General features: G+C 46.3%; 1 protein-coding gene across 7 annotated transcripts in view; it reads left to right on the top strand.

Annotated features, from left to right (window-relative positions):
• The window catches only part of LOC147114602 (receptor-type tyrosine-protein phosphatase mu), a 1,110,132-nt gene that overhangs the window by 629,766 nt on the left and 457,690 nt on the right, over nucleotides 1-22,676 (top strand). For all 7 annotated transcript variants that reach the window (XM_085992394.1, XM_085992393.1, XM_085992392.1 and 4 more), the window contains exon 9: nucleotides 7,420-7,529. In XM_085992394.1, the coding sequence (XP_085848520.1) occupies nucleotides 7,420-7,529 (110 nt within the window). The remainder of the gene's footprint in view (nucleotides 1-7,419; nucleotides 7,530-22,676) is intronic.

Genomic DNA, 22,676 nt, shown 5'->3' with positions numbered 1-22,676 from the left:
TTCCAGCCGCTGGCTGAATCTCCTCGGTCTCCCTCGCTCGGCTCTGTCTCTCCCGCTCGCTCGGGCTCTGTCTCTCCCTCAGCGGCTTCCAATCGCGCCTCCCAGCCCTCTCGCAGTCCGGTCCTTTCCTCCCCCGGCTGCGGCTGAGTTCTCCGCGGTTTCTTATTTTTATTTCTTCCCGCGCCTTACGATCCCGGTCGCAGCGCCTCGCGGCCTCGGTAGCTGCCCGGCCTTTCGCCGGTCGCGGTCGAGCTGTCTCACGACGCTGTTGCGTCTCCCAGCCCGCTTGTAGCCCGGTCTCTCACACCGGCTGCGTTCCCGCTTGTAGCCCGGTCTCTCACACCGGCTGCGTTCCCGCTTGTACCGCGGCTTCCGTGCCCTACGCTGCCCCAGTCTCAGCGCCTCTGGGCCCGACTTATGTCCGGCTCCTTTCCCCCGACCGTGGTCGAGTTCACCGCCCTTATCCTCCGTTTCTTTTTATTTTCCCCCTACTCACAGTCACGTGGCCGACTTGCTTCTCTTGGCTGATCGGCTCACTCACCGCCGTGGCAGAAGGGACAATAACAGCCTGTTGCTGATGGAAGGCTTCGTGTCTGAATCCTTCCTTCTTCCTTGCTCTGCGGGCTCGAGTCTTCTCTCAGCAGAACGACGAGGGCGGGTGCCTCTTCTCGACGCTCGTTAACTGCTTCGGGTGTGTCGCTGCCGCAGGGTAAGATCGAACCCGTCGCCACTGTAAAGTCTGTGGGTTATATGGTGAATTAATACACAGACTACAAGAGTAACTTTAACAGGACTTTACTATTCGAAGGTCAGGGCGAATCTGCCCAATAAATCCTTACACAGCACTTATATACCGGTGTGGTCACTCCCGGTATTACAGTATACAGCAGCCAAGATAAAGTAGTGCAACACCTAAAATAGTTCTCTTAAAGGTGGACGGTTACATACAATAGTTCTCTTAAAGGTAGAACGGTTACATACACTACAACTACCAGCTATGTCCCAAGTCTAATTCTGTGGTAAGTTGGTTAATTTGAGTTTGGATGGCACCGGAGAGGGTCTGATTGGCTTCAGTATCCTATGCTAGGATGAAGAAAACATTGGTTAGGGTTCCTTGGAAGTGTACGCATATGGACATCAAGTGGGGACAGGGAAGGGTTTTACTGTGGTGCACATGTTCAAATAGTCACAGCTCACACATGAATAATGGCCACTTGGCTGAGGGAAATAGTTGCTGGCGAGACCATATCACAACAATGCCGTCAGAAGAGCAGAAAGGAAGGAAATTGGTGCAGAAAGTTGACAAGTGGCGGGGGGGGGGAAAGGTAGCCATTTCACTGAAGTACCAGAGTGTGTCGAGCAGTTATGGAACTATATCCCAGCTTGAGCCAGTGCCTTCAGGAAAGAGGGAAAAACTGCAGTGGAGGGAAATTCAAAAACAACAACCACCTGTATTTATATAGCGCCTTTAACGTAGTAAAATGTCCCAAGGCGCTTCAAAACAAAGGAAAAAAGCAGAGTGTAAATAGCAAACACAAGTACCTGTCTGTGTGTGACATTGATACAATGCATAGAGTCAATGGCATAATACACTCGTGACTATATCAGTCTTGTGCTGTTTAGTTGCGTTCATCAGTATAAATACCAAATACAATGGGACTGCATTAAGCAGGATCTGTGATGTTTTTCATAAGTCTTTATAGGTTTCATATATTAGTGGAGAGATATTTGTTGAAGGTTTGAAAGGTAAATTAAAATGTAATTCTGGAACATGTTCTTCGGCTGACACATAATAGATATTGCAAAAAAAAATTTTTTTTCCTTCACTATAAACTATTTCTACTCAAATCCTCTCAGCCTGCAGTATTTCAGGGTAGACATGTCAGGGCAGCAGCGTATTCCACAAGAGACTGCCTACACTCCCAGCTCCGAATAACCATCTGTTTGTTATTAGCTCCACTGACCCTGGCAGCAGGGGGCATTCCTGCTCGTGCCAACATCGTGGGTCCAATTATACAGCAACTGTCACGTTGCATTTGTGAATTGTCATTATCCAACGAATGTCACTCCTGTAACTTCTTTCCAAATATTGATTTTAAATTCCAACCTGTTATTTTGAGGTGAAATAATGATCTGGCGTGCACTGCCTGAAAGGGTGGTGAAAGCAGATTCAGAGGTAACTTTCAAAAGGAAATTGGATAAATACTTGAAAAGGAAAAAATTTGCAGGGCTGTGGGGAAAGAACAAACAAGTGGGACTAATTGGAGAGTTCTTTCAAAGAGCCGGCATAGGCACGATGGGCCGAATGGCCTCCTTCTGTGCTGTATGATTCTACAATAAAAGGATACATTTTGTACGGCTCTACTTCCAGCACAGAGCCTCATCTGATGGGAGCAAGGATTGGAGAATTGGTCTGTGGTGGAAACTTTGGAACACTGACTTCTGTTGGCGGGGTGGGCAAAGGGGGTTACAGTCATAGAAACATAGAAACATAGAAGATAGGAGCAGGAGTAGGCCATTCGGCCCCTCGAGCCTGCCCCGCCATTCAATGAGATCATGGCTGATCATCCAAATTCAGTACCCTGTCCCTGCCTTCTCCCCATATCCCTTGATCCCTTTAGCCTTAAGAAATATATCCAACTCCTTTTTGAATATATTTAATGAACTGGCCTCCACCGCCCTCCACACCCCAAGAGTTTGGAAGGCGGGATAGGGGAAGTGACCAAATGCATGATCGATGAGCTAGCTAGGTTTAGAGGCTTATGAAAGTGGCAAGGCGGAAGGCAGGAAAAATTTCATAGAATCACAGAAATTTACAGCACAGAAGGAGGCCATTCGGCCGATCGTGTCTGTGCCGGCCGAAAAAGAGCTATCCTGCCTCCAGCTCTTGGTCCGCAGCCTGGGCCCCCAGGTGTGCACCACTTCCGCAAGTTGGCAGGTGGATCTCACCAGATGTACTTTAGCTGAACCTATGCCAGATTCCGCCGAGGGTCAGGAAAGCAGGAATTGCCCACCCACCTCTTCGGCCTTGTTTTGGGAGGTTAGAGCCTCCACCCCATAACTGACTATCCCGGGATCTCCGACACAAGGCCTGGACATGACGAATCCAGGTCCCGTCCTACTATCCGTCCCTTCCGCCGTACTCCTGTCAAAGTCACGGCAGGCATGTGCTGGATGGGCCACAAATTCGTGGCCACATTCTCCCTCTTTAAGGGGTTGACTGACGTTGCTGTGCATTTCCAGCATTTTCTGCTTTCGTTACATGTAGCGAGTAATGTTTTATGAAAGTCAATTTCGATTAACTTCTGCAAACAGGCACTTTGCACATCTTAATGAGTCAGTTCTTTTTGGCCCTCAGCTAATATTCAGCCACAGCTATTAGTTGATGTTTTGACAGTTGAATCACTTTTTTTGGTGCGGCCTGAAAATGGTAGATATAAAAATCATATTTACAGTTTTCTCATCATTAGTTACTTTTGTACCATTTCCCCCTGAGACAGCCTGTCCCTGTGCACTCCCCCCTGGAAATGTTCTGATTGTTGTGTTAATCCTTGAGGATTTTGCTTGACTTCCCAAGATTGCATGACTACAGGCTCCTTAATTGCTTAGACCAAGTGCTTTGTGTCCTGAAGTTATCCAGACTACAGCTTCCCTGCATATATCCTCCATAACACATTGCTTTTCACCCTGGGGGCGTGTAGATCACCACCTCCCTTCATGACATCGCTTATACCATCACTTCCTTCCTAAAGGCTATGTGATGTATGGGTTCTCGCCACCTGGACCACAAGTTATGTTTTAAGGGACCCCTGCTCATGACATTCCAACTCAAGGTCACAGAAACGACTGCTCCTCTCCTCCTTTCCCTCACCCAAGAGAAATCTACAGTAACTTGAACCAAACATTTCAACGTTAAAAACTCCTCGCAGACTCAAGCTGGCTGCTTCCGCCAGCAGCAACTCCCTTCTGATGTGAGCTTTGGGCCAGCAATTAAATTAGAATCATAGAATGATACAGCACAGAAGGAGGCCATTCAGCCCATTGTGCGTGTGCTGGCTCTTTGGTAGAGCTATCCAACTCGTCCCACTCCCCTGCACTTTCCCCATAGCCCTGCAAATGTTTTCCCTTCAAGTATTTATTTAATTCCCTTTTGAATGTTACTATTGAATCAGCTTCCACCACCCTTTCAGACAATGCATTCTAGATCACAAAAACTCACAGTGTAAAAAACGTGTCCTCATGTCGTCTCTGGTTCTTTTGCCAATCACCTTAAACCTGTGTCCACTGGTTACCGACCCTTCTGTCACTGGAAACAGTTTCTCCTTATTTACTCTATCAAAAACCCTTTGTGATTTAGAGCACCTCTATCAAATCTCCTCTTAACCGTCTCTGCTTTATGGAGAACAACAACAACAACTTGCATTTATATAGCGCCTTTAACATAGTAAACCGTCCCAAGGCGCTTCACAGGCGTACTAAAAGACAAAAACATTTGACACCGAGCCACATAAGGAGAAATTGGGGCAGGTGTGTGGAGTTTGCACATTCTCCCTGTGTCTGCGTGGGTTTCCTCCCACAGTCCAAAGATGTGCAGGTTAGGTTGATTTGGCTATGATAAATTGACCCTTAGTGTTAGGGGATTAAATACGTGGGGTTACGGGGATAGGGTGGGATATGTGTCGGTGCAGGCTCGATGGGCCGAAATGGCCTCTATCTGCACTGTAGATTCTGTGATTCTGTGATTCTGTGAAAGAGAGAGGCGGAGAGGTTTAGGCAGGGAATTCCAGAGCTTAGGACCATAAGACGTGTGGAATTACCCCTCGCCCCGTCCAACAGGTTATAGAGGTCGGACTTGAGACTTATGAGAAATTACACCAGACACACGGGTTCTGTCTTTAACCTTTTATTGTTCCTAAGACAGATTCAAAACCCCAACTACTGTTCGAGCAGTTCACCAATAATTTTACAGGAAATCTTACATACCACCATCCGTGGATGATCAGTCCAGCATTGATTGTAGGTCCTCGTAAGCGAAAAGACTGGCCTGGCCCATCCTTCCGACTGCAGCCTGATCCTCGTAGGCGAGGTGACCGGTCAAACCACCTTCTTCTGACTGCAGTGCTGATATTCTTTAGCCACTGTGCTTTATACAGCTTTCCTTGTCTTTTGCAGTAAATCAGTCATTCAGAGATAGTGAAACGTTCCTTTAATGTTGGTCTGAGCTGTTTGAGCTGTCAAACTTTCACACTCACACATCCTGTGAGGCTTATCCTTATCACAGCCCAAAATTGTTCATTCACTCCTAAAGTTTACAAAGGTGGCAGAAAACCACTTGATTAGGTTCATGAGTTACCTCGTATTCTGCATTTCACAACTTCAAAGGTTTGACTTCTCACCTCAGAAAAGTCACCATGTCTACAATACTCAGGGGGTTTGTTTATCTCTGTTGACTATCACTACCCCCTGCAGTCACAACCATGCTTCCTGCCTTATCAGTGAAAGACTGCTTGTTACATTTAACAACTTTATTTCACTTTGTAAAACCTTTTTGCCTGGCAAAGCTTTACAAGAAATATTAAAGTTAAGGGTCTGTGTATACTTTCTACAGGGCCTAGGCAACAGAAGGCACGGCCACCAATGGTTGAGCGATTATAATCAAGAATTCTCAAGAGGGCAGAATTAGAGGAGTGCAGATATCTGGGGGTGGGGGGGGGCGGTTGTGGGGCTGGAGGAGATAGGGAGGGGCACGGCAATGGAGGGATTTGAAAACAAGGATGAGAATTTTGAAATCGAGGCGTTGCTTAACTGGAAGCCAATGTAGGTCAGCGAGCACAGGGGTGATGGGTGACCAACCCCAACTTCTCCAGTCTCTCCCCATAACTGAAATCTCTCATCCCTGGTACCATATTAGTCAATCTCTTTTGCACCCTCTCTCCTTCCTAAAGTGCAGTGACCAGTATTGAACACAATACTCCAGCTGAGGCCTAATCATCAGTGTTTTATAAAGGTTTAGCATAACTTGCATTTGTATTCTATGCTTCTATTAACAAAGCCAAGGATCCCATATGGTTATTTAACAGCCTTCTTAACTTAGAATCATAGAATTTTACAACACAGAAGGAGACCATTTGGCTCATCATGTCTGTATTGTCTAATTTGGTCCCATACCCCAGCTATTTCTCCATAACCCTGCAAACTTGCTCTGCCACCTTCAAAGATTTGTGTGCGTACACCCCCAGGTCTCTCCGTCCCTGCACCCACTTTAAAATTGTATCATAATATTGCCTCTCCTCATTCTTCCTACCAAAATTAATCACTTCGCACTTCTCTGCATTAAATTTCATCCTCCATGTGTCTGCTCATTTCACCAGCCTATGTCCTCCTGAAATAAAAACAGAAAATGCTGGAAATACTCAGCAGGTCAGGCAGCATCTGTGGAGAGAGAAACAGAGTTAACGTTTCAGGTCGATGACCCTTCGTCAGAATTGGAAAAAGTTAGAGATGTAACAGGTTTTTAAGCAAGTGCAGGGGCTGGGAAAGTGGGGGGGGGGAGGAAAGAACAAAAGGGAAGGTCTGTGATAGGACGGAAGGCAGGAGAGATTAAAAGACAAAAGGGGGGATGGTGCGAGGCAAACTGAAGTCTGTTACTACCCTCCTCATTGTTTATTACATTTCCAGGTTTTGTGTCATCCGCAAACTTTGAAATTTTGCCCTGTATACCCAAATCTAGGTCATTAATATATATCAAAAAGAGCAATGGCCCTAATACCAACCCCTGGGGAAAACCATAGTATACCTCCATCCAGTCTGAAAAACAACCATTCACCACTACTCTCTGCTTTCTGTCCCTTAGCCAGTGGGCTTCAATTTTGCTAACAAGTCTATTATACGGTACTTTGTCAATTAAGATCACTTCTGCAATTGGTCCACATCTGACTGCATCAAGGAAGTCACAATACATTGGTTCTCAATAAATACACCTGCTTCCTCCAGGTCAGAAAGAAATTAAAAAATATATTTTTTTAAGAGGAAGATAAACCAAAAATGTTTATATCCAGAATCTATCAAATCTTTCTGAGGAGAAACACAGAGTAATTTGACTTTTACCTGGCCTGAGGAAGTAGACCGTAACACTCTTGTGACTGTCGGGCATGAGTTATCCAACCAGCACCATAGCCTCTGTGCCTTTCCTTTGTAAAGCTTTGCTTCTGAAGTTCCTCAGCAGCCTGCTATGCTGTTAAGTGTCTTGTGGATGCTAAGGTCGTGAAACTGAACTCCGCAGGTTGAGCTGCCAGTGACAATGAGTGGAGGTTACACACCATCATATGCCATTAGAGACTTGAAGCTGCTATGTCCCTGCCATGTAGATAGAGAAAATCGTATTCCTTCCTTTGACTTTTTTTTATGTCTGCCCATTAGTGCCTGGTGCAATCCCCATAGACTCCGTGCAAGGAAGCACCTTCGAGGAGAAGATATATCTACAATGGAAGGAGCCGATTGAAACATTTGGTATTATCACGCTTTATGAGGTAAAAATATATATTATTTTGTGGTTGCGCAATTTTGCGGTTTGCAATTCTATATTTCACACCAGTGAAAAAAGTGCCCATTATGTTTAGGTGTATTTGTCTCGATTTTCAACCATAACAACACATTTGAGGGTGGCCATTATGAAACAATGTAAATATATTGATATGTTCCTTTAGTCATGTTCCTAGTCTTGAACGTGAGTTGTGCACATGATGGAGGATAACCTTCAGGAATTCATAGCCTGCTCTTTTTTTCTCTCTCAAATTTTCACCTCTTTGCTTTTTGTTGAAGTTTGATTTTCTTTTTTAATGGGCGCTTGTATCTTGCCAATTGGCCGCCCTTCATGTGTGAGATTAGACAATGAGTGTTGGCAAGGTATTCACCCAAAGGTGGTTAAAGTGTCACAGCGGATCCCAATCACATCCTCCCTGAGATCCACACACGTACTTTCCAGCAGGGGGGCCATTGGATAGGAGTGGGAACACGGGCTGACTTTTCTTCCCACACCTATTCAAGGGAATTGTAATTCCCCACCTTCTAAGGAAATCTGCACTCTCAATCATTTGGATCTAGTAAGAAAGAAAATGCTCTACCATCAACCCATAGTGAGCTCCACCTGTTCTGAACTTGCATGTATTTCTGGTCAGGTCAATTTAATAGGCCTTGTGTTTTGAAGCCTAAACAGCATGCAGTGGTAGTCATGGCTACTAGTCTGGGGCCTTCTGGTTGCTGTCCACAAAGTGCAGACAGAAGGTCTTCAGCCCTGACTGTCTTCCTGCTGACCCTGAAAAGAAAGAAGATACTTAATTTTTTTGGAGCTTCCATGTGCTTGTTGCTTGCCCCTCTGAGATCTTTCAATCTGACGGCACTGGGCAGAAGTAGGAAGGTCCACTTGCTGCTGGCTAACATCTGTTGGTGTATTCGGCAAGCATAGACCCAGGAAAATGAGGTGAAAGGCATCGAGACGTCACTCCTGCTTCATTTCTATACAGTTTCACTTGTTGAAGGCAATGCTGCTGCTTTGCCCCTCTACCAAATTGGAGAAGCCTCAGGAAGTATCTAGGAATGCATCATGGATCTTCATCCTTTTTTCTTTTGCTTTGCATCACTGAGTGTTCCCTGGTTCAAAGCAGAGGAACGTCAGCCCTACTGTGTCCTGACGGAGATATTCAGAAAGGCAAACTGCTTTTCGGAGCACATTCCACTGAAATGGTAATACAGCACAGTGGGAACTTCTGTATGAGGAAAAAATGTGATGATGTCCCTGCAGTTTTGGAGTTTGATTTTTGTTGCCTGTCCTCCAGGCTTTCCTCCACCCCCCTTCTCTACTGATGACACTGACCATTGCTGGGTTACTATTGCACAGGATCCAGCAGACCTCCAGTGGCCATTTATCAAGTCTGATCCTAGATGATGAATTCCTACTCGGGACGCACTGACGCCAATTGGTGCATCACTACTAACGCACTGAGGCCGACATCAGCTAACTGAGCACAGGCAGCGTGTTGAACCTAGGGCATTACTTGTCTATATGATTCAATCCCACACAGTTCATGAGTTTTATTTCGACTATTGGGCCATATGAGAGTACTAAAACATCAGAAGAGATTCAGATCCCAGCACTGTTCTGTAAAGGTTCGAGAAATATCACAGTTATGCCAGCATTCAGCAATTTGAAATTGTGTTATTTTACCCTTCAGTGATTCAGGAAATAGAATCTAAGTTCCATCTTACTTAGAGTGAATCTGGAAGCTCGTAGGTATCGCTGGCTAGGCTGCCTGTTTTAACATAACATAAGAAAGAGGACCAGGAGTGGGCCATTCGGCACCTCGAGCCTGCTCCGCCATTCAACAAGATCATGGCTGATCTTCTACCTCAACTCCACCTTCCCACACTTTCCCCATATCCCTTAATTCCCTTAGTATCCAAAAACCTATCGATCCCTGTCTTGAATATAATGAATGACAGAGCATCCACAGCCCTTTGGGGTTGAGAATTCCCAAGTAGATGAATCCAATTTATCCTCACCCTATTTGAAGGCCATACTCTGAACCACAGGCCAAAGGGACTGGTTCAAATAAAAATCAGGAATTCATCACCTCATCTAAGCTCAGGACGTAAAGCAGTTGTCAGAAACTAGGATTTGGCAATAACTGTTGATAAAACGGCCTCCAAAGCCGGCAATATGGCAGGCAGGAAGCGCACTCTCATTAGGAGCTGGAGGTGTGTCACCTGCCGTGTGTCACCTGCCATAATAGTATAGGCAAAAATGATTGGCATCCAGGGCTCACACTTGAAACAAGGTGTTAGATCCTTTGCATATGTAAATGAGGGGCTTGACGCCACGTTTGAAACCCCACTGCAAGATTGGATTGCCCGGAGGCAATCGGCACCGACTACATTCAGGAAAACCAGGCCTACATGCGGCCTAACAGGTGGGCCTTAAAGGGACCGCAACCAACAAGATATGTGTTTAAAATATACTTACCTGAATGTGGAGCTGGGCGACGCAGCAGTGCTCCTTCTGACCCCACCTTCAAAGCACATGGACTGCTGCTGATCTCCGCCGCCATTCTCCCCTTTCCTGACCTCTGCCCTCCTTGCTCGCCAGAGAACACTGCCCTCCCTCCCGACCTGATTGCCCCCCCCCCCCCCCACTTTCCTGGTTGCCCTTCTTTCCGATCAACCCCCCCCATCCTGGTTGGCCACCCCTCACCGCCTCCCCCACCTTTAAACAGGTAGAAATTATAATTGGCATTCTTGTCCTTTTGTGGGGTTCCCCCAATGTCTTGTTGGGTAACTAGGATACTAATCTGTCCAGACAAGGAAAGTACAGGTTCCACCCTTCCGTCTGTGCTGAGCCAGCGGATCTTAGCAGGGCTGGTGGTAGGGTTGCTGCACTTGTTGTCACAGTCAAATGGCTGCTGACACTTTCTATCTAAGTTCACATTTTATGAACTGCTGGAGGACATTCGACACCTGTGGAACCATAACCCAACACGAGTCAGTGCCTTCAGCTGAGAGGGGAAGGAAATTTTATTCTGCGAGTCTTGCTTTTTTGGAACATGGTTGTTTAGCACTGCTATCTATAATAATACCTCTTACCCCGCCTCACCTGAAGACTGTACTTGGTCACAAGAGACTGACTGGTAATCGTTTAAGAATTGTCCTTTGAAGTCGTGCTGTGCAATATTGGTTGCAGTGTATTAATGTTTGCTTGTGTAATTCGTCTATTATTTTAACAGAGGCATTGGTCCGTTTAAGATAAATGGGTTAACGCCTTTGTTAAAATAAAGGATAGAGAATTTGATGCAATCCTACTTGCATGCTCATTACTAATATCGTAGAGCACGATTACAAACCCTGAGAGGGTAACTGGCCAGGAAGAGTTAATGAGCGCGATAGTTTGAGGAAACTGAATTAACAGATAAATTGAAGCCACCTGGGTTAATGACCACATCTCTCCTGAGGCTAATTCAGCTTCCTCACTCTGCCACACTCAGTAACTCCTAAATGCCAATTGCTTTGATGCCACAGACTGTCATTTTGTTTTACTAAAAATATTCAACAACCGTAAACACACAGGGGGGAGAAAAAAACTGTGGCTGTTGAAGTTGGTGCTAATTTATGTCACTGTTGGTGAGACTTTGTCAGTATGTGGGCTCCTGAATGAAAACGATTTTATATTATATTTACTGCCATATATTGAGCTGTCTTCTGATGTGCAGGGCTTACACAATGCAGGGAGAACATTCAAGTTAGCTTGAATGTTCCAACTCCCCTGATGACCCAGTTTAAAAAAAAAGAAGGGTCAACTCAGCTGCTAACCTGAGTGATTCAACAAGGGTACATAGGGTGTTGCCGCCAACTGCGGGGAACCTCGTGGCAAGAGCTGGTGGCACTGCGAATGGCGTTGGACCAATAAAAGGGCAGCTTAGGTTGGCGTAATTTCCCATTACTTTGCCAAGTACTGTATCTGCAATGGGCTACACGTTTCCTGCTGACTAAAATACCTGCAGGAAATGCCGGCATGGTCTCAGCTGGAGCACAGACACATCTCAAAGCAATCACTTGATCTTGATTATAGATCGCTCCAGATTGATTTGCATTGAATAAATTACTTGAGCAATCTTACTTGGCCTCTGGTCTCATCTTTCGTAATGTGGTCAAGCAAAAAACACAATTGACGTAAGAAAACTACTAGGCACTTGGTCTGAGTATTAAACAAAGCTTTAATCAACTGTTTTTCAACATGGCGATCTAGTTGTGTCCTTCACTAGTTCCTGTTATAGAATGTCCTGAGCAAGCTGGGCCCATGCCCGAGTATTTATACTCTCCCTGGACAGCGCCACCAGCAGGCCACCCAGTATTACTTCATAAGTCATTTCCACATGAATGACAAGATTCATGTCATTAATAATTTAACAAGGAGAGCAGCCCTGGTTAAAGGTCTTCTGTAGAACTGAGTCATTCCTCTTGAAATGTCATTCATTGCCAGTCGGGCAATTAGTGCTTTGTGATCATTCAAAAAAAAATTCTCTGCCCCCCCGCACCCCCCCCCCCCGCCTCAGGTTGCTTCCTTTTCCCTCCTCAGGGCCTGAAGTTGCCGACTCTTGCAGGGATACAGTATCACGGTACCGGTGCCCTCTGGTACCTCAGTCAAGTACTCATTCTTAAAGCATGAGCCTAAACTGTGAGAGGCTACTCGAATAGAGGCTGAGGGGCAATGTTCCCTTTCAAATTTTTTTTTGTGTGCGCAGCCCCTTTAACGGGCGACGTGGCCCACTCAAATTCCCACGCATGCGTGGATTTTCCTATTATTATAATGTAGGAATGGTCAAATTCCTATCTAGAGATTGAGTTTGACACAGGCAATCAATCAAAAAGGTTTTTAATGTCAAACTAACGAGTTTAAATAGATTGCTGCAAGAGAACTATGAATACAGGTCTTAACAGGTCGGAGGCTCCACAAGGACTGCCTGGGCGGTTCCGTGGATGGCGTCATGACGTCATGACGTTTTTCCTACGTTTGGGTGATCACGTGATTAGCGGCATGACGTCATCACGTTTGCCCGCACTCTTAAAGGGACCGCGCACTGTACATGCAAACAGTGTCGTCTGTAGCTAACACATCGTTAAAGGGAATTATGTACAGTTGTTCAGAGCTCCTCAGTGGCTCTGCCACAATAAAACCTTTAAGCTGCGCGGGAGCTCCAGACAGCTGTGTGGCCGCGCAGCTTAAAGGGAACATTGGTGGGGGGCGGCGGTCAACGCAAATGGCTGCAAACCAGTCACATGCACATTCAGCATGGTCACTGAAGAAGGCATGCTGGCTGACCCTTTACCCCTCCGTACCTCAGTGGTGCTAAAGGCAAATAAAACACTCACACTCACACTGCCGACCCATCTGACTCTCAGCACGGGCCTGAGTCCTTCACAGCCTGGCTCAGTACCACACAGTTTGGTGAATTTAGCCATCAGAATGCTGGAATCTGCACTCTTATTCTCACCGTGTATAACCTTAACCTGTAGTCCCCTACCGTTAATGATCACACTGGCAGATTCTTTACATCAAACTCTTGTTCGATCTCACTGAAAAACCGAGTAAAACATTTGAAGTACATGTGATAAAATCTGTTGGTATTACTAGATTATCTAAAGACCTTTTGCTCATCGCATCATTATGAGATTGCTTTTTAATGGGCTCTTTCTGAGCACAGTATGAGAACTGCAGCCTAACTCACCATTTTATCCTCATTTTCAAACGTAGTTTTTGGTCTGGTTTTTTTTTCGGTATCGGTTAAAAAAGATGGAAAGAATTCTGATTCAAATCCATTTTTAATGGGTTTTTTTCATTTGTTTATGAGATGTGGGCGTCGCTGGCAAGGCCAGCATTTATTGCCCATGCCTAGTTGCCCTTGAGAAGGTGATGGTGAGACGCCTTCTTGAGCCGCTGCAGTCCGTGTGGTGAAGGTACTCCCACAGTGCTGTTATGTAGGGAGTTCCAGGATTTTGACCCAGCGATGATGAAGAATCGGCGATATACTTCTAAGTCAGGATGATGTGTGACTTGCAGGGGAAGTTGGAGGTGGTGGTGTTTCCTTGCACCTGCTGCCCTTGTCCTTCTAGGTGGTGGAGGGAGTGAATGTTTAAGGTGGTGGATGGGGTGCCAATCAAGCAGGCTGCTTTGTCCGGGATAGTGTCGAGCTTCTTGAGTGTTGTTGGAGCGGCACTCATCCAGGCAAGTGGAGGGTTTTCCATCATACTCCTTACTTGTGCCTTGTAGATGGTGGAAAGGCTTTGGGGAGTCAGGAGGTGAGACACTCGCCGCAGAATACCTAGCCTCTGACCTGCTCTTGCAGCCACAGTATTTATGTGGCTGGTCCAGTTAAGTTTCAGGTCAATGGTGACCCCAGGATGTTGATGGTGGGGGATTCGGCCATGGTAATGCCGTTGAATGTCAAGGGGCAGTAGTTAGACTCTCGCTTGTTGGAGATAGTCATTACCCGGCACTTCTGTGGCGCTAATGTTACCTGCCACTTATCAGCCCAAGCCTGAATGTCGTCCAGATCTTGTTGCATGCAGGCATGGACTGCTTCATTATCTGAGGAGTTGTGAATGGCACTGAACACTGTGCAGTCATCAGCGAACATCCCCATTTCCGACCTTATGTTGGAGGGAAGGTCATTGATGAAGCAGCTGAAGATGGTTGGGCCTAGGACACTGCCCCGGGGAACTCCTGCAGCGATGTCCTGGGCTGTGATGATTGACCTTCAACCAACTCAACAATCTTCCTTTGTGCTAGGTATGACTCCAACCAGTGGAGAGTTTTCCCCCCGATTCCCAGTGACTTTAGTTCTACTCGGGCTCCTTGATGCAACACTCGGTCAAATGCTGCCTTGATGTCAAGGGCAGTCACTCTCACCTCACCTGTAGAATTCAGTTCCTTTGTCCATGTTTGGACCAAGGCTGTAATGAAGTTGGCAGCCGAGTGGTCTTGGCGGAACCCAAACTGGGCATCGGTGAGCAGGTTATTGGTGAGTAAGTGCTGCTTGATAGCACTGTCGATGACACCTTCCAACACAGAGCAGGCTCCAGGGGACAAGTGGCCTATTCCTGCTCCTATTTCTTATGTTCTTCTTATGTTCTTTACTGATGATTGAGAGTGGACTGATGGGGCGATAATTGGCTGGATTGGATTTGTCTTGCTTTTTGTGTACAGGACATACCTGGGCAGTTTTCCACATTGTTGGATAGATGCCAGTGTTGTAGCTGTACTGTACTGGCTAGAAGCACAGCTAGTTCTGGAGCGCAACTCTTCAGCACAACAGCCAAGATGTTGTTGGGGCCCATAGTCTTTGCTGTATCCAGTGTGCTCAGCCATTTCTTGATATCACGTGGAGTGAATGTGTTTTTGTATAAATGAAATAAATTATTTAAGAGTAGTGAAGACTGAGTGGGGCAATTGAGGTATTCAGGATCCTGAAGGGTATTGAATAGTGAAAGCCTTGCAACCGTTTGCCTCCTATTTCTCATCTGCATGTTGCCCCTTGGCGGCATCAGCCGAAAACACAGCGTCAGTTTCCACATGTACGCTGACGACACCCAGCTCTACCTCACTACCACTTCTCTCGACCCCTCCACGGTGTCTAAATTGTCAGACTGCTTGTCCGACATACAGTTCTGGATGAGCAAAAATTTTCTCCAATTAAATACTGGGAAGACCGAAGCCATTGTTTTCGGTCCCCGCCACAAACTCCGTTCCCTAGCCACCGACTCCATCCCTCTCTCTAACATCTGTCCGAGGCTGAACCACACTGTTCGCAACCTTGGTGTCATATTTGACCCTGAAATTAGCTTCCAACCACATATCCGCAGCATAACAAAGACCACCTATTTTCACCTCTGTAACATCGCCCGCCTCCGCCCTTGCCTTAGCTCATCCGCTGCTGAAACCCTCATCCATGCCTTTGTTACTTCTAGACTTGACTATTCCAACGCACTCCTGGCTGGCCCCCCACATTCCACCCTACATAAACTCGAGGTCATCCAAAACTCAACTGCCCATGTCCTAACTCGCACCAAGCCCCGTTCGCCCATCACCCCTGTGCTCGCTGACCTACACTGGCTCCCAATTAAGCAGCGCCTCGATTTCAAAATTCTAAACCTTGTTTTCAAATCCCTCCACTGCCTCACCCTTTCCTATCTCTCTAATCTCCTTCAGCCCTACAACCCCCCGAGATATCTGCGCTCCTCTAATTCTGCCCCCTTGAGCATCCCTGATTATAATCGCTCAACCAGTGGTGGCCGTGCCTTCTGTTGCCTAGGCCCTAAGCTCTGGAATTCCCTGCCTAAACCTCTCCACCTCACTACCTTTCTTTCCACCTTTAAGACGCTCCTTAAAACCTACCTCTTTGACCAAGCTTTTGGTCATCTGCCCTAATTTATCCTTATGTGGATCGTGTCAAATTTTTTTGTCTTAAAATATTCCTGTGCAGCGCCTTGGGACGTTTTACTACATTAAAGGCGCTATATAAATACAAATTGTAGTTGTTGTTGTTGGGAGGGGGTTTCACCTGCTGTCTCTGAACACTGGGTGCAGTCAGAAGCATTATACCTTCACTGTAATGGTGTCGTCAGTCAGAAATGGCTGACAGCCGTGGCCACTCGACACTGTTTTAGCCCTATGTACTAATTTAAATAAATTCACACAATACAGGCATATGTACTTCAGGTGTATATTTGCCCAATAAACATCTATCATCATTCAGTGTTAAACTTTACAGTCTTTCTCTAACACCAAAGTTTGGAATTCTGGCATGAATTGATGAGACACAGCACACCTTAGCGCCGCTTCTCGGTTTTTCTCCAGCAGTGGCGAGCGGTACTTTGACTTCATCAGAGTGTTTGCTGAGAATGTTGACTCGCACTGTGAGACCCACCAGGCCCGTCCCTGCTCTCCGTCCAGACCACGGTTGGATGCTGCTTGTCCGTTGCCATGACGAGCCCTGTTGGAGCTGCTCGTTACTGGTTGGGCTGATTCCTTCTGCTGGCCTGGAGTGGTTATCCGATTGGTCGAGCTGACCCCAGTGACCGCTCCCCTCTCCATACAACGTTGCTGGTGTTTCAATGTTGTTTTCACCCGTCATTTTAGCAGATGGTCAATAAGAATTAACCATAAGACGTAAAGCACACAAGACGAACAAAAAACACTCGCACACTCTGCTTTCTATCTTGCCAACAAACTCTCAAAAAGATGAAAGTACACATGCAAACGCTGTGCAAATACAAGTTTTGAGATCACATGCCTAACGACAGTGTCTCATAATCATTTTTTATTTACTTATCAAAAATACAATTAGCCATATCTGGATTCCCAATTAGCCACATATGGTGAGTGACGTAAGAAAACTACTAGGCACTTGGTCTAAGCGTTAAACAAAGCTTTAATCAACTGTTTTACAACATGGCGGTCTAGTTGTGTCCTTCACTAGTTCCTGTTAAGAATGTCCTGTGCAAGCTGGGCCCGTGCCCGAGTATTTATACTCTCCCTGGACAGCGCCACCCGCAGGCCGCTCAGTATTATTTCATAAGTCTTTCTTTCATGAATGACTGATTCATGTCAGCGAGTGGGCAATGTATTGAACAACACGGCACTATAAGTCCACTGGGATCCTGAGAGGGTGTTTCCCCTGGCTGGAGAGTCTAGAACTAGGGGTCACAGTCTCAGGGTAAGGAGTCAGCTATTTAGGACTGAGATGGGGAGAAATTTCTTCACTCAGAGGGTGGGGAATCTTTGGAATTCTCTACCTCAGAGAGCTGTGAATGCTGAGTCGTTGAGTATATTCAAGGCTGAGATAGATAGATTTTTGGGCTCTAGGGGAAACAAGGGATATGGGGATCGGGCAGGAAAGTGGAGTTGAGGTCGAAGATCAGCCATGATCTTATTGAATGAGGGAGCAGGCTCGAGGGGCCGAATGGCCGACTCCTGCTCCTAATCTTTATATTCTTATGTCCACTTGGAAGGGATTTTTGTTTGCTGCCACTGGGTGCCATTAGAAGCAAAGATAAACAGCTACTGTCACCATCACTTGGATTTCTTCCACCATTTTTGAGCCTGGCCATGGATGGACTCAAGTGATTGCCCACGGGGCCGCACTGTGTTTTCACCATGTATGGGCCTTTCCCCAAGTTTCCTCAACAACATAAATGAGCAGATTCACTAAAACTGGGTTATGTTAACAGATGAATCTATCAGAGAGCAGTCAGAAACAATGAAGGCACTTCAGAGGAAGGATCTGGATGCCCTCTCGTCATCCTGCTCCTTGTAGCGGTGCTCTAAAAGTAGACAGCAGACGCACCAACCTATTCAGCTCAGTAACTTCTCCAAATCAATCATGTCAGCAGCCTTCACTGTTTAAGCGCATTATTTTTTTTTCCAAGATTGATAGAATTAGATGAAGAAGGATGCTCACAGTAAACTCAATTGATGTAACTGTGGTTTGGAAATGTTGTACTGACAGCCCAAGTTCCCTGTACCTCATACCACAGTGCCCTAATATACACAGGCCCAACATAGCTTAGTAGCAGCTGCAACTGTGAATGTATATACATATTTAAATGGACAGTACATTGCCCCCTTTTATTTATATGCACAAACAATGTCTCTTTATTTATATGTACAGTACAATTCCCCCTTTATTTATGTGGAGAGTATAGTACCCCCTTTTATTTATATGGACTGTAATAATGGCTCGGATTTTCCGGGGCCTCTGGCCGTGTACGCAAAGGCCCTGCAAGTTTTGGGTTTTCGCACGCAAAGCCCCGGAACTTGCGATCTGTCAAGAATCTTATTGACAGACCGTACGAATCCCCGGGAAAAGGATATTTGCTGGCGGAGACACTGCCCAGCGAATGCCCGTGAAATTCTTACGCCTGGTAAAAGTTTAAATGAATATAAAACATATTTTTAAAAAATTATTAAATAAACCTGTAAAGTAAGTTTAGTTTTTTTTTTAGCTCCTTTAAAACGTTTACATTTATGTTTCAAAAAAATAAAATTTTTGTTTTAAATGTTTCGTTAAATTGTATTTTAATTAATCTTAAACATGTAATTTTATTTTTTATTTAATTGGCGTGTAAATGGGGATTCCCATTCATCGCCCAGAAATTCGGGTCCCCACGGGTGAGTACGCGCTGGGTACTCACGCGTAGGCCCAACGAAAGTGCCGGTTTCGTGCATGCAGTGCGCATGCGTGGGAAACCGGAACTTCCGTTCCCTTAAAGGAAGGGGTTCACAGGTCGAACGCGTGCGCCGGAGAGGCAGCGCGTACGCCTGGAACTTCCGTTTTTTTTGCAGGTTTTTCCGGGAGGGTAAGTCTCCAGTAGTTACACTTTTAAAAAGCAGTCGCAAGGCCTGCTTTTAACAAAGTAAGTGGTGAATTAAGTAAAATTAAAACATTTTTTCCACAGGTTTATTATTTTTAAATACTTTAAAGAAAGGTAAGTTTATTTTTAGCCCCGTTAGAAACTGTAATTTATTTTTTCAAAATTTAAATTGTTTAAAATAGTTATTTTATGTAATTTATAGTTATTTTAAAAACGTGATGTGTTTTTTAAAATTTATTTGAAGTTTTAGTTATGTTTTGGGGCTGATTTGTATTTATAGTTTTGACAGCTCTTCCTGTCAATTTTATGAATGGGCATTCCCTGCTACCATTGGCTCTCCATGGCCCACGTGATCCCAGGGGATGCTTCGAACTAACTGCGCCCCTGGGATACGCAAGCACTGCGCGCCAGCAGTTGGAGGAGGCCCAGGATCGTAATCCCACGCGGGCCCACAGCTCAACGGCCGGCGCGCTAGGTAAGTGCAGGTCGGAGGCTTGCACCCGCGGGAAGCCCCCGACCCAAATTTCTGGGCCCATGTTTATGGGGATTCCTTCCGCGGGCTGGCCCACGTGATCCCAGGGGGCTCTCGCGAACCGCGTGCACCCCTGGGATATGTGGGCCTCACGCAGGCGTTTGCATAGAGGCCCAGGACCGGAACAGCCGCCACCTACAGGGGACCATCAGGCAGGCACGGACTTTATTTGCGGGGAGATGCCTCCGACTGCAAATTCAGGCCCACTGTTTATTTATTTACCTAATTCTATTCATTTTTGAAAAATAATTTTCTTAAATTATTTCTCTTACGGAGCGAAAGTTGCTGCCATACTGGTTTGGAAAAGTTACTGGGCCAAACGGGGTGGTGTGCCCGCTGACTGATTTTAAGCGCAACATGACGAGGGGACTTTCAAAGCCTCGTGAACAGATTCATCTGTTAAACTCATCATTTAGATTCCACACAAAGCTTAACCGTGGCCCCATCATGTGATGCATTCCACTTGGAAAGCCCCTCGTGCTTCAGTAGTGTCTTGACATTTGTCTGCTTGGCTCAGTGGGTAACGCTTTCGCCTCGGGTTTAGAAGCTTTTGTGGGTTGCAGCTCCACACTAGGACTTAAGCACATAACCTGAGCTGACACTTCAGTACAGTACTGGAGATCAACCCTGGTTTAACGAAGAGTGCAGGAGAGCATGCCGGGAACAGCACCAGGCATACCGAAAAATGAGGTGTCAACCTGGTGAGGCTACAACACAGGACTACTTGCATGCCAAACAACGGAAGCAACATGCGATCGACAGAGCTAAGCGATCTCACAACCATCGGATCAAATCAAAGCTCTGCAGTCCTGCCACATCCAGTCGTGAGTGGTGGTGGACAATTAAACAGTTAACAGGAGGAGGAGGCTCCAAAAATATCCCCATCCTCAATGATGGTGGAGCCCAGCACGTGAGTGCAAAAGACAAGGCTGAAGCATTTGCAACTATCTTCAGCCAGAAGTGCCGAGTGGATGATTCATCTTGGCCTCCTCCTGAGGTCCCCAGCATCACAGATGCCAGTCTTCAGCCCATTCAATTCACTCCACGTGATGTCAAGAAACGGCTGAAGACACTGGATACTGCAAAGGCTATGGGCCCTGACAACATTCCGGCAATAGTACTGAAGACTTGTGCTCCAGAACTAGCTGCGCCCCTAGCCAAGCTGCAACACTGGCATCTACCCGGCAATGTGGAAAATTGCCCAAGTATGTCCTGTCTACAAAAAGCAGGACAAATCTGACCCGGCCAATTACCGTCCCATCAATCTACTCTCAATCATCAGCAAAGTGATGGAAGGTGTCGTCGACAGTGCTATCAAGCGGCACTTACTCAGCAATAACCTGCTAACTGACGCCCAGTTTGGGTTCCGCCAGGGCCACTCAGCTCCTGACCTCATTACAGCCTTGGTCCAAACATGGACAAAAGAGCTGAACTCAAGAGGTGAGGTGAGAGTGACTGCCCTTGACATCAAGGCAGCATTTGATCGAGTGTGGCATCAAGGAGCCCTAGCAAAACTGAAGTCAATGGGAATCAAGGGGAAACTCTCCATTGGTTGGAATCATACCTAGCACAAAGGAAGTTGGCTGTGGTTGTTGGAGGTCACTCATCTCAATCATATGACATCACTGCAGGAGTTCCTCAGGGCAGTGTCCTAGGCCCAGCCATCTTCAGCTGTTTCACCAATGACCTTCCCTCCATCATAAGGTCAGAAGTGGGGATGTTCGCTGATGATTGCACACTGTTCAGCACCATTCGAGACTCGTCAGATTCTGACGCAGTCCGTGTGCATATGCAGCAATACCTGGACAACATTCAGACTTGGGCTGACAAGTGGCAAGTAACATTCGCACCACACAAGTGCCAGGCAATGACCATCTCCAACAAGCGAGACTCTAACCATCTCCCCTTGACATTCAATGGCATTACCATCGCTGAATCCCCCACTATCAACATCCTGGGGGTTACCATTGATCAGAAACTGAACTGGACCAGCCATATAAATACTGTGGCTACAAGAGCAGGCCAGAGGCTGGGAATTCTGCGGCGAGTGTCTCACCTCCTGACTCCCCAAAGCCTTTCCACCATCTACAAGGCACAAGTCAGGAGTGTGATGGAACACTCTCCACTTGCCTGGATGAGTGCAGCTCCAACAACACTCAAGAAGCTCGACACCATTCAGGATAAAGCAGCCCGCTTGATTGGCACTCCATCCACCACCTTCAACATTCACTCCCTCCACCACCAGCGCACTGTGGCTGCAGTGTGTACCATCTACAAGATGCACTGCAGCAACTCGCCAAAGCTCCTTCAACAGCACCTTCCAAACCCGCGACCTCTACCACTTAGAAGGACAAGGGCAGCAGACGCATGGGAACATCACCACCTACAAGTTCCCCTCCAAGCCACACACCATCCTGACTTGGACCTGTATCGCCGTTCCTTCACTGTCGCTGGGCCAAAATCCTGGAACTCCCTTCCTAACAGCACTGTGGGTGTACCTACACCACACGGACTGCAGCGGTTCAAGAAGGCGGCTCACCACCATCTTCTCAAGGGCAATTTGGGATGGGCACTAAATGCAGGCCTAGCCAGCGACACCCACATCCCATCAACGAATAATAATTTTTTTAAAAGTACTGAGGGAGCGCTGCCTTGTCAGAGGTTATGTCCTTCAGATGAGACATTAAGACGAGGTTTCCGGCTGCCTGCTCCGTGATTTAAGGTGGACATAAAAGATGCCAAAATATGGCAAGAGTCCTCCCAGTGTCCCTCAACTAATATCACTAAAACAGATTAATGGTCATTCATCCCACTTCTGTTTGAAGGATCCTTCTGTTCCAAAATAGCTCCCTTGTTTAACTACATATCAGCAGCTACTGCACTTCAAAGTAATGAATTGTATGTGCAGTGATTTGTGTCATTTCTGAGAGGCGTCATCGGGCAGCTACAGCGAAACGATTTCCTCTGGTGGGGGAGTCCAGGACAATGGAGTATAAGTTTAAAATTAGAGTTGATCCATCTAGGGATGATGTCAGGAAGCACTTCACATAAAGGGTAGTGGAGATCTGGAACCCTCTCCCCCCAAAAAGCTGTTGACGTTAGGTCAATTGAAAATTTCAAAACAAAGTTGACATTTTTTTTTAGGTAAGAGTATTAAGGGATATGGAACCAAGGCGGGTAAATGGAGGAAAGATTCAGATCAGCAGTGATCTAATTGAATGGTGGA

This window comes from Somniosus microcephalus, chromosome 7 (genome assembly GCF_052327205.1).
Source record: "Somniosus microcephalus isolate GS21.2 chromosome 7, FLI_Smic_1.0, whole genome shotgun sequence".
Taxonomy (NCBI): domain Eukaryota; kingdom Metazoa; phylum Chordata; class Chondrichthyes; order Squaliformes; family Somniosidae; genus Somniosus; species Somniosus microcephalus.
This window is presented reverse-complemented; position numbering and strand designations above follow the sequence as displayed.